General features: G+C 30.2%; 1 protein-coding gene across 3 annotated transcripts in view; it reads left to right on the forward strand.

Moving 5' to 3' along the window:
* LOC100160518 (cyclic nucleotide-gated cation channel beta-1-like) overlaps positions 1–12,072 on the forward strand; it is a 147,921-nt gene extending 135,849 nt beyond the window's left edge. For all 3 annotated transcript variants that reach the window (XM_029491603.1, XM_029491602.1, XM_029491604.1), the window contains 12 exons: positions 3,608–3,891; positions 4,090–4,148; positions 4,241–4,391; positions 4,729–4,834; positions 4,922–5,076; positions 5,171–5,257; positions 5,476–5,633; positions 5,704–5,824; positions 6,333–7,935; positions 8,271–8,372; positions 8,448–8,543; positions 8,941–12,072. In XM_029491603.1, the coding sequence (XP_029347463.1) occupies positions 3,608–3,891; positions 4,090–4,148; positions 4,241–4,391; positions 4,729–4,834; positions 4,922–5,076; positions 5,171–5,257; positions 5,476–5,633; positions 5,704–5,824; positions 6,333–7,935; positions 8,271–8,372; positions 8,448–8,543; positions 8,941–9,510 (3,492 nt within the window). In that variant the 3' untranslated portion in view covers positions 9,511–12,072. The remainder of the gene's footprint in view (positions 1–3,607; positions 3,892–4,089; positions 4,149–4,240; positions 4,392–4,728; positions 4,835–4,921; positions 5,077–5,170; positions 5,258–5,475; positions 5,634–5,703; positions 5,825–6,332; positions 7,936–8,270; positions 8,373–8,447; positions 8,544–8,940) is intronic.
* Positions 12,073–13,087: the final 1,015 nt, after the last annotated feature.

Consider the following 13,087-nt stretch of genomic DNA (forward strand, 5'->3'; position numbering starts at 1 on the left):
GTTCAGGACTAAAACGTATTTATTTAATTTCTAAATTTAAACGCTGATTAAATTATGGATTTTCTGATTAATTTTTGTTTTATTGCGTTTTGTGTAACAACGATTTCATTAAATAGTTTAAAACTCGCATAAGTATATACGGTCTTATAAATTATAATTGCTTTACGACAATTAGTTCGAACGACGTGCACGCGTGTTCAACAAAATACAAATGTGTATGTAAACACCGTCTTGAACGCAATTAATAAAAATTATCGCATGATGACTGTTATTGTTTCCAAAGACGATTATATATTATATTTTATAAAAAAAAAGTAGTTAGTAGTAGATTTTTGTATATCTACCTAAATACCTAATATACCACACACTTAACTACAAACAAGTGACATTGTATAGGTACCAAATCGTCTACTTCCTATTTCTCATAACTGTTCATACTAATCTATCTATAGTTTCACGTATTATGACTACGTTAGTGCGTATATGTTACAATTAATTACAATAATATGTTAATTTTAACTTTTATAGTTCATACATTGTTATATGTATGATAAAATAATGTTATTTAATAATAGTAACAATATTAATATTTCGTGTTTTCAAAATAATTGATAATCACTAATCAGTAATTATATCCGTAGGTACTACGTGTCATTATTAACATACAATAAAATTAAATTACTTTAGGTTAGTAGGTAACCTCATAAAGTTTAATCATTTATTTCTGATACGAAAATACATAGATAACTGCGATGTATAATATTTCCATTATTCAACAATAAATTGTTTTCAATATGCTCTCACAAAATATAATAGACGCCTACACAATATTCGCAAGAATTGTAACTTGCAGATCAATATTCAAAATGTACCAATACTATAACGTAATAATATACTTAGTAGACAGTAGTTACTAGTTAATATACCTACTTATTACTTACGTCTTACACCATTAATAATTATTCCACATGACATTAAGTTTATTACGGTGACGTAGAAACGATTATGTAATCATTATCAATGTCCCAAAAATGATGATTATCTTAACATCGAAATTTAGTTATGTAAGTACTAATAATTTACTTGAATGCATTTCAACCGTTTAAAACCATTGGAAACATAACTCAAATCAAAAGAAAATTAACACTATTTATATAATATAATTGTATAAAAATAATAATAATAGTAACATTCGTGTTACAACTGTATTTTTTTATTACGTTTTATTATTTTGGATATACCTCATTAAAGTTGCCTTCTTAGAAAAAAAAACGGGCTCCATAGAATATATTACACGCTGAGAGTAAAGTGTGTAAACCAACATGCGGTTACAACTAAATTCATATTCTCACATTCTGAGAAAATCTCTAATATACCTATCAAAATATGTTCCAGCTTTTTACGGACTTTTATAAAGAATCAGTTTTTAGGTTAGAAAAAAAATCTCAAAAACGTTAACTATCATCAACTATATTATATATACAGGGTATAACAGGAAGACCTGACAAAAATATGATGCTATTAAATGTTTGACAAAATTTGTTAAAATTATATGAAGTAATTATATTTATAAGAAATATACTCACGTTAGCAAATTCCCAAAAATAATATTTTGAAAAAAGTTAAATTCCTAAATTAGTTTAATCAAAAAAATATAGATATTCAAAAATATTCTAAACAATAAGCTACTTGACTTAGATAAATGTTTTTTCCATCAAAATCATTCTTATAATCAGATTAAAAAATTGGCTATTTTGAATTTATCAAAAAAAATTTTTATTTTCAGTATTAAAAAATTATACGCGTAACGAAAATGAATATATAAGTTCTATATAAAAAAAAAAATTAAAATATTTATTAGAACAAAAGTTATTTCATCTGTCAGGTCTTCCTATTACACCCTGTATACATATTTATATATTGTAAGTTGGACATAAAAGGTGCCTACTTAAGTCTTTAGAGAGGTGATTTTAAAATGTATTCCCGTTCAGAGTTTTACGCAGTATTGAAAAAAAGAAAATCACTGCAAAGAAAATTAAGAAATTATCTCGATTCATAACGAAATATCGACTCATTTTATGTAAAAGCCTTGGTCTACTCAGAATCTCTTTTCAAATTCGATCATTTATGAACCCTTTAATATAATATTACACCTACTAGTTGTGCACTTGTGTCTGTCACGAATATTATCCGTTTTTGTAGTAATGCAGCTAATTAATATTTATTAATTCGTTAAATTTAAATCTTCTATGTTCCGTTAGTTTACATTTTACCGTATTTTAATACATTAACGTTAGGTATATTATTATAGTATCCACTATATAGCCAGCCAGTCTTTAAAATATTATGTCCTTCACAAAATATATATTTTAGTGACGTTAATTTGAACATAACGAATACGATAAAATAATATTGTTAATGTTTTAGAATTTCAGACAAATATTTAAAAAAACAAAGATCGTACCTATATATGGATGCATCTACCTATTACATAATATATATATTGTTTTAGTACAATTCTAAGTCACAAAATGTTATAGAAATTAGTTTTTTACGATTTTTTTTCTTTCTGCAATTATTATTAAATATTTATTAAGCATTTTTTTTATTTATTATTATTTTTATATATGTTCCTACCTACGTCAAAATTATTTTGTCACTAAAATTAATTAAACCGATTTAACTATATATATGGGTACCTATATATTAATCAATGCTGATGGGTAGTAATATAATTTTATATTTTAAGCTGTTTAATTGTTAAGTTTGTTTTGTTTAGAATATAAACCTATTGTGCAATGTTGTTTATGTTAAATGCAAGTTATTGTCAAAAGCCCTTAGTATACGATCAATGTTTGACAATGCTAATTTTGTTATGATAGGTTAAACTTGAAGTCTTAGCTACTAGACTATATAGGTACTCTCTGAACTTTGTAAGTTTTCAGAATTGAATTTATCATACAAAATAAACATATTCCCGCAAAAATGATATTGGTACTTTTTATTTTTATGGTATACAAATATACAATATATTGCCACATTGGTATTATTGCCGTTTAAATTTGATTAGGCATCCAAATATTATTAGAAAAAAAATGAATAAACTTTGCACAATGTTATAAATTACATAATATAATACATCGAAAGTCCCCTATTTTATGTCGACTATACTTGAACTGGTATATTGTCATTTTACATTTATAAGCTATTGTCATCTAATTGCAGAACGATTCTGCGTGAAAATGTTTTTGCAGTACGTACCGTATGTATTTGTTAAAATAATTGATATTTGGCATTGTTATATTATGTACTTACAGTACAATCTACATTAATTTTCCAGGTGACTGCATATATACGCAGTGTAAAGTGTTTGGAGTTTTGTTAAAATTTGAATACCATACAAATGTTTAAAAACCACTCATTGTTAGGCCAAAAGCTTTTTCACACTACCGCCTCTGCAAAATTGAAAATCAAATAACGATTTTCACGTTATTCGTATATAATAGCTACAATTTAGTAATAAAATTATATTTTTCGTCATTGTTATAATATTATCAAAACTACTGCGTATGGAAAACTAAATTATAATAATATATTTTTACTTCAGGTGTACCGGGTGTACGACTATTACTACATGGTGGAATCGAGGACGGTCTACCCGAACTTTTGGAGAGTGATCAATCTGATTCACATTTTATTGATACTAGCTCATTGGTTCGGGTGTTTCTATTATCTGTTATCTGAAGCGGAAGGATTCAAAGGCGATTGGGTGTACCCGTACAAGCCGGGTGACTACGCGACGTTGACTAGAAAATATTTGGGATCATTGTACTGGTCAACTCTGACGCTGACCACCATCGGCGATCTACCCACACCAGAAACTAATGCTGAGTGAGTACCTAACCTATATACACCTACTGTCCAAATATTATGTATTACATTATATTTTTGAATACCACTACTACAGTACTAGATAGATTTTAGTTTCGTATATTATAGGTATAACTGTATAAGTTGTTGCGTCTTCGAGCAGACCCAAACAACGCGAGCACTCTCATTTTGTGTTTTAATTTTTGTTTTTGCGTTTAGGTACGTCTTCACCATCGTCAGCTACTTGATCGGAGTGTTCATATTCGCCACCATCGTCGGTATGTCGTGCGCACACGCTTGGGCGGTGTATTTAGATAACACGGCACAGTCGACCCAAAGGTGTTTAAATTGATATCCTTATATTTTCCAGGGCAGGTGGGCAACGTGATAACGAACAGAAACGCAAACCGATTGGAGTTTGAACGGCTGTTGGACGGCGCCAAGCTGTATATGCGACATCACAAGGTGCCGAGCGGCATGAAAAAAAGAGTACTGAGATGGTACGACTACTCGTGGTCCAGGTGAATATTGTTTGTTGTGTACCCAACTAATTGAATTAGAAGGGCGGTTTCGAAATTCTATACACTCACCACGTATATATGTATATTATATAATATTATATGAAAAACTCTCGTCAGCTTGGCGCGCTGTCATATGTGTAACTCGATACATTCATTCGATTGAGCCATATATAACGCCCTTAGAACGTTTTATTCGAAATCCAGTGCAGCATATACATTGGCACGCGCGTGGATACGTCAAAATCGAATGATTGATTAATTCCTATTTCTCGTTTCGCACACGCACGCGATAAGACTAAAAACATGTTTTTTTGTGCATGTTGCCGGTTTGTTGAAGGGGACGTATTCAAGGAGGCGGCGATATAAACACGGCGCTGGGTCTTCTTCCGGACAAATTGAAAACCGAACTGGCATTGCACGTCAATCTGGCGGTTTTGAAAAAAGTAATTTCCACCTAAATCATAACATAATATTATGATGTACTCTGAAAAATACATTATATTTACATTATTATTGGTAATCTCATTTAGGTTACAATATTTCAAGAATGCCAACCAGAGTTCCTACACGATTTAGTTCTCAAAATGAAAGCTTACATATTTACACCTGGGGATTTAATATGTCGGAAAGGAGAAGTTGCCAGAGAGATGTTCATCATAGCAGACGGCATTTTAGAAGTTATTAGGTTAGCATATTTACATTAAACGTGTATATATACACACAATAAAAAATAATCCAATAAATTTTAATTGTGACTTGTTTTGCTATGTTTTATACAGTAGTGAAACTGGACATGTTCTGACGATAATGAAAGCTGGTGATTTCTTTGGAGAAATAGGAATTCTCAACTTGGACGGATTTAATAAGTATGTATTATGTCTATTCAATGACAATAATATTATATCCACACTCAAAAAGTACACATATTTAAAAAATATTTATTTATTGTTTATTTACTCTCGGCATAAATTAAGATATTAAATCGTCATTACACGAAATTATAATATTTAGTTTGTTTAATGATATTTGGTAATCAACCTATAAAATTATATAAACCGAACGTGTTATAATATGTAATTCTTAGGAGAACTGCTGATGTTCGGTCAGTTGGATATTCAGAATTATTCAGTTTATCTCGTGAAGACGTTCTTGCCGCCATGAAAGACTACCCTGAAGCACAAGATATTCTTCAAACACTCGGCAGAAAGCGTCTGATGGAAGCAAAGAACGCAAATAAGATTGGTAGGTAATATTAATTGAAACGTCTGTAACATGTATGGCGTATTGATAAATACTGTTTGTAAACTATCAGTTGCGGATCGGATAAAATCTCGGGCTGAAGCTGCAGAAAACTGTAGTGGAATCGTGGAAAAAATTCGTTGTGATGTCAAAGGACTTCGAAATGCATTTTCAAAAGGACGCCGTGGAACTAGGTGAGATGAATATCAAACTTAAATACATTATTAAAAAACATTTTATCACAGTAAAAAAATACTAGAGTTAAGAACAGTTTTAATTAATATGTTTTAAATATTTTAATAATTTAAAGTAAGATGTCAAAACCTATAAAAAGATAATTAAATAATAATTTTTTTATCGTATATATATAATTTATCCATATAAATATAATATTTTTTTACCTGAAAATGTCTAGCACAAATTAAAGCAAATATAATTTATTTGAAATTTTTAAAATAGTTGTAAAAAAAAAATAATTGCATAGAATATTATTAAGTGATAGCTACTGCATTAGACTGAATTAAACTCATGAAAAATAATAACGCAAATTAAATCAAATAAATTAAAATTTTATTTTATATAATTCATATATCTAAAGTATTAGTTACCTACCGTACATATATTTATCATAATATTGTAACAGGCAAACCAATATTAGTATTTTTAAATACATATTTATATAGTTATCTTTAAATTTTACAGAGCCGTAGTTGAAGAGAGCATGGAGTTACAACCGTTAACCAGTAGTGGTCGCAAATCAGAAAATACCAGTAGTAAAAGTATTTTAAGAAGAATGCCCCGGGTATGGAGCGATGAGTTGGCTTCAGGAACGGATCATAGTGATGAAGACCCAAGGCCGATATCACCGGGTATTCCAATACTAAATAAAGCGAAATCGGATAAAGAACCGCGCGCTAATGAGTCGTCTAAAAAGTGTTTACTATCACCACCACTTGCTGTGTCAGAAACTGGTCGGAAAGAAACGACGAATCAAGAAGTAATCGGCGCCGGGCTTCCGTTATTACAGAGGCTATTGATCCTCAAACAAAAAAATGAACAAGAAGGAATGACGCAAAGTAAACCGAAGAAGGTCGACCTAGAAGTGTCTGAAAGTACACCTAAGGTAAAATCGAACGTGAAATTAAAAACTCCGAAAAAAGAAAACACAAAAAGCATAAGCCTAAAGCAACGACTGTCAGATGTACACACCAGGCAGCGGAAACCGACGGCGAATACGAAATTGTGGACGCTTTTGAAAAAAGCGACAGTGCTTACGCCAAAAGCCAAGTTGCAAGACTTAAAAGCCGATAGTGAGGTCCCACGCGACACGTCGTCTCTTCAATCAAACTTGAAACCCACCGCCGATATTTCACATATAAACAGCGGTAGCTGCGAACACAAGTTTATTGTAATGTGCCAAAAATTAGATGACCAATACAAGCAGGGCTCATTGATTGCTCAAAACATATCGGCTCATAATAGTTTAACCAATAAATTTACTGAAAATAATATTAATAAGGAAAAATGTGATATTAGAATAGTGCATAGGCCAAAAGTGTTGCATTTAGACGGCACGAAAAGATGTTATGATTCGATCAACGATCTTTCACCCGAGTATTCCGGTTTGTCGTTTGTGAAGAAATTGAAAATACTGAACGAACGACAAAAGCTGGCGGAACTAGAAGAAAAGGCGTTCTTGAGAAGTTCCAGCCTGGATTCGTCCGGGTGTAGGGCTTTGGACGTTTCGTATGGCAACCAGTTGACACGGAGTCACTCGGAAGCGGTCGCCCTGGAGGTGGTACTAAGAAACCAAAATTCACGCAAACAAGAAACGTTTCGATGCAGCACTACACCGGTAGACGAGTGTAACGAAACGGCTGAGAGGATACGGCTTAAGAATATACTTAAAAAGTTATCATCAAGCTGTTTCGGCAACGACAGAGCGAACCAGTTAATGACTTCGCAGACCATAGAAGGATACGCTGCCAGACACTCAAAATTGACTAGAAACGTTACGTTCAACCAACGCCGCACAATAGAATCATCGCCAGATTCTTGCAGCTCCTTATTTGCGTTTCCCGACAGCATAACTCCGCAGTGTAAAAACCCCGATCTTATACCAATAGATTTGTCTCATAAGACTGACTTGCTAGAGTCTTCCCAAAGAACTTCAAAGCATACAAAACTGTCCAAACCAATGTCTACCAACACTGCAGTACAGTGCGTGTCTAGTCAGCCGGATACTCGACAAAACTGTTACGACGAAATATTGAATGGCGTAAAAACAATAGTCGAGAAATGTCTGGTAAGTTTAAATAATAAATTGTATTAATTTATTTTTTAACTGTTTTAGATTATCAAACCTACTTATTATGGACATACTTTATTGTAACTCTATTAATTAATAATTGTATTACACAATTTATAATTACTAAAATAAAATTGTTTATAGCCAATAAGATATATTATTTTCTAATATTTACCACTGATATTACCTATACAATTGGGCAAAAATTCTATTTTTTCTGGTCTCTTTAATTTCGTTACAATAAATAATTGGTTTATTTACTGTAATTTTATTTATGTATAGTTAAAATATAATAATATAGTAAATTTAATATTAATTTCTATAATTTTCAGAACGATATTGAAGGAAAATATCGAGATAAAATAGATGAACTCGAATCTGAAATTAATAAACGTGATTATACAATAAGCACACTATGTGAGCAATTCAATCAGGTAAAATTCTGTTCTTACATTTCTTGATATCTATTATAATATTTTAAATTTTAAAATTAATTCATGATTATCTAGAAACTTTGTGATCAACCCGTCGACGAAGGAAAATTAGGATCATTACTTGATAATTATTCAAAAAATATAGAAGAAGACGAAGAAAATCCATTCATAGTAAGTTTTGTTATACATAATTGTTATTGTATATAATATGCATAGTGTACACTGTACACTGTAAAATATAGAACTGGCAAATGTAATTAACCATCTATTGATATGTAATAACTTTTTTGTTACGCTCGCACCGAAAGTATGGTTCTCGATAGCGGTTGAAATAATGGAAAGCGTACCTTTTCCGTCCAGTTATTGGTCTGAAAGTCATTTTTTTTATAGACTGGAGCCCACTTAAGCAATTAGTTGAAACATTCTTTATTAAATATTGGTTGGAATAAAAGTTATTACATAATATAGCCAAATCGTTGCTTTTGTCAATATACTCTCTGTTACACTCTGTACAACGGTTAATTGTGTTCCAATTATAGACGTGAAAATTTATTTTAACGTGTTGCAGAGAAATGATTCTGTGGATACAGTCATGTGTCCAAAGGTATCTTCGTTCAACAGTTTGTCCCCATTCGGTCTGGATGACCCGAGGTGTTACAACCCAAATTCCAGTAGCCCAACTTTGTTCTCGAATAAGTCTTGGGAAGACAGGTCGGAAGAAGAGAATCTGGAACTCCGAGACTTGCCCAAGTCAATCATTCCAGAACCGTCGTGGCAACACGACGACACCAGAATTGATATGAATTGTACGGACGACGAAGAAGAAGAGTTTCCGCCCAGGTGGGAGAACTGGGAAGCGGAAATGTTAGTGGGGCACACTAGCCACAACGATCTCCACGCCGGCCCAGGGCTATTGAGCCGAAGATCTTTAGACGAAAATAGTATGTTCATACACAGAGGACTTCAGGGGCGGAGGAGGTGTTTATCGATAGATAACGTACCGTTTTCCAATTCGATATTAAGAAATTTTGGACAGTACGTCCGTTTGGGGGGCAGTTCGTCACAAACGCCTTCGCCCGACATACTTCCGACTATATCTAAGAGTTGTTTTTCGTTGGTATCGCAGCCCGAAAATTAGATCCAAACTAAACCGATTATTATTATTATTATGATTATTATTATTATTATTATTATTATTATTATTATTATAATTACAGGACGCCACTTATAAGACTCGCATTGGGACCAGCAGAAAATGAGTCTTATAAGTTATAACCGATTGAATGTTAAAGGCGAAGTGGGAAAAAAACAAACGTACATTTTAAGTAATTACCTATTAACTTAATTTTTCTACTTTTACATATTATTAAAAAAATATGATAACTATACATATTACATATACTATAATAATTTCGATCAATTTTATATCATACTGCATGATTAGAAATCAGTAATATAACCAACACAAAAGTTTAATATCTACGATTTTTCTTACGAAATTTGAGTTTTATAAACGATTTTATTTTTAATGTAATTATATACGGTCCGGGCGGTCCTTTCAGGCGATTTTGAATCTGATAAGCGACTGATATCCGTGAGTCTTATAAGCGCTGTCTACTGTGTTATGATTATTATTATTATTACTATCAATTGTATTATTATTATTATTGTTATTGTTGCTGTTGTTGTTGTTTTTGTTTTTGGATAATTCGAAATTTTACCATAACAGGATAGTTGCATGGTTTTATCATGACTATATATTATTATTATTATTGTTCATACCTTAATATTATAGTAACAGACGAATTTATTTTTAAATTTTTAGAACATGGTGTTATGGTGTTACCATTGGTACCATAAACATTTACCATCAAATATGTTGAAAATATATCTATATAAAACCAATAAAAATTCAAATTTAGATTTCTGTTGTATTCAATGATAAAGGAATTCATATTTTTCTATCGACACCTTAAAGTACTTACGCAGTATTAAATGTTATTATATGTATTTAAATGTTCATTACAATAGATTTTTTTTATTAGTATTTATTCTAAGTCTGTTTAGACAAATCATATTAAATTGGCCATTAAAAGGCTACTGGCAAAACAAGGATTTTTGAAAGACATTTTCGAATTCATAAGTAAATAATAAATAATTAGATTTTTTTGACAACGTGAACAGTTTTGGAATAACCTAAAATATGATTTCAATATTATAAGTAATTCAAACAAACTATTTTAAACTCTATACTTGTTGTTTTAGTAAGGTCTTGGGTGACAGTGAAATACATAATTTGCGTATGAAACGTATATACATTTAATTTCAAAATTAACTCTGTGTCTTGCACACACGTAGTTGTACATTGCATTAGTCGAGGATCGAGATTCGTAGCATAAAAAATATCTTCGGTTTGTTTAGGATTAATTTTTATCCCCGCACACGAAACACAAACGTTTTTTCAATTTTTAATTTTTTTTTTATATTTAATCAGAGTTGAGTTAGAATTGGATTCCATAGTACAACACAATTGGTTTTTATTATTTTGCTAAATAATTTGGTACTCATGAACAAGTTCGTATGTCAAAGGTACGATATTACTATGCAACTACTCTTATCCTGTCATAATATATATTGCATAACGCTTGAAACTTGACCTAATTTTTGTTGTTATTATATATGTATGAACATTAGTATTTAGTAAATATATCCATATATTATGTATTGATGATTTTTTTCGGAAAAAATTGTATTAATTTGATCACACAACTGAAAAACTAAATATTGTACCTATATTACTCATACAATATATACTCGTAATACGAAACGATAATAGTAATAATAGTGGTGGTCGGATCAAAATGGTCGACTGTCACAGAAACAAACTTTCACGTTTCGATAAGTCAAATGCGGATTGGTATTTGATATATTTTCCACACCTAACCACATATAACATATTTCCAGAAGGTTTTCTCTCCGGTGTTATCCATTATCTTGTTGTAATAATATTAAATGTAATTAGTTTACTTAGGTTATCTTAATTCTGGTCGTATTATTATAGTAAATTTGTTATTTGTTATTGGTATAAAACAAAACGTAAAACTTGTTTGTAATGTTTATAAAAAAAACTTAAACATAACTGTACAACTTTATGATGAAACTGATTAATTTCTGATCATTATACAGAGACCAAATCTGAAACGAAATACTATTATTATAATACAATAATATTGTAAGTATATCTTTAGGGACCAGTGTAAAATTCAAATTTAATTAACAGTTAAAACTTACATTATTTATTACTAAGTTTGTTCATAAATAATATTTCTGCTCAAAATCAGAAATAATTAAATATTTTTATATTGTTTAGCCATTGAGTCGACCATAATGGTTTCTTTTGAATATCTACTTAAAATTCGTTTCATATTTCTTAAATATTATTGTTAGTTAATTAATTTTATTATTCTATTATTTTCGAAATTATTATTTTTATTTTTATTGTATATAGGTATTGTTCAGATGAACAACTTGTGTTCATAAAATTGTAATATTGTTATGCTATATTTTCTAATCGGAGAGAAAATATTTCGAGTGGCGAGGAAGGAACGGTAACTTATTTATTTATATTTAAATTTACTACATAAATAATAATTTGTCGTGTATATAATTATTTTAATTATTATAAGTAAGTATAAAGTAATGTATTTGTATATTATTATAAATAGTTTAATAGATTTTTTTGTACAGAATTGTAATTTTTTTCATTCATAATTTATTCAAAGTTAATTATACATATAAATGTCATTGTTATATATTTTGTTCGATCATTACTTAAATAAAGCTTTCGGCTTTGAAGAATAGGTATTTAGGCATTTGGCCAGACAAAGTCACATGTCTCAGAGTATTGTTATATCGATTTATATTTTAATAAACATATAGTTATATAAACATTAAACAATACTATTAGTTTACATAGTTTACAAGTTGAGGTGCAGTATAGAAAACGTTTTACAAAATATGTCCAGATTACGTCGTTATTGTATTGTGGTTGGTGTACAACTGGTGATTACAAACAACGAAAACCATCGAAATTTATTACGACTCGCAAGACGAGAACTTACGTCAAAATTAATTTTGGCCTCGCTGAAATAACGAAAATAAAACAATTTTCATCACACGTATTCAATTATAATATTATTTTATTCGGCGTATAATTACGACATAAAGATCACTGTTTCAGTGTTGCTTGTATGATATTATATTATTGTGTACACGTCATAATATATATTATAGAAATCGTCAATTGACACCTTCAAAGCGAACAGTATAACAATATATTAAGTAATGTCATTAGCTTTGATAGATATATCACATGCACACGGCGAAACGCATACATTCAGTGTTACATACAAAGTACAAACGCATCATATAAGGTTAAAATATAACTTATAACTCGTTACTGAAACGGAATTGCTTTAACAACTTTATAAGTAGCGTAATAATACATTTTTGTTTCGTGAGATGACAAATATTATAATGAAATTACTTTTTGAAACCAAGTCAACAATATAAGTCGATAATTATGATGCGTTATTGCGATAGGTCCTTGCAGATGTCCTGATCATGATGCCCTAAAAACCCTATAAATATGCATTTATGACTTGAAATCAAAAATTACCTTAATAAAAAATGGATTAATTATCTAAAAACCTTTA

Source organism: Acyrthosiphon pisum, chromosome A3, assembly GCF_005508785.2.
Source record: "Acyrthosiphon pisum isolate AL4f chromosome A3, pea_aphid_22Mar2018_4r6ur, whole genome shotgun sequence".
NCBI lineage: Eukaryota > Metazoa > Arthropoda > Insecta > Hemiptera > Aphididae > Acyrthosiphon > Acyrthosiphon pisum.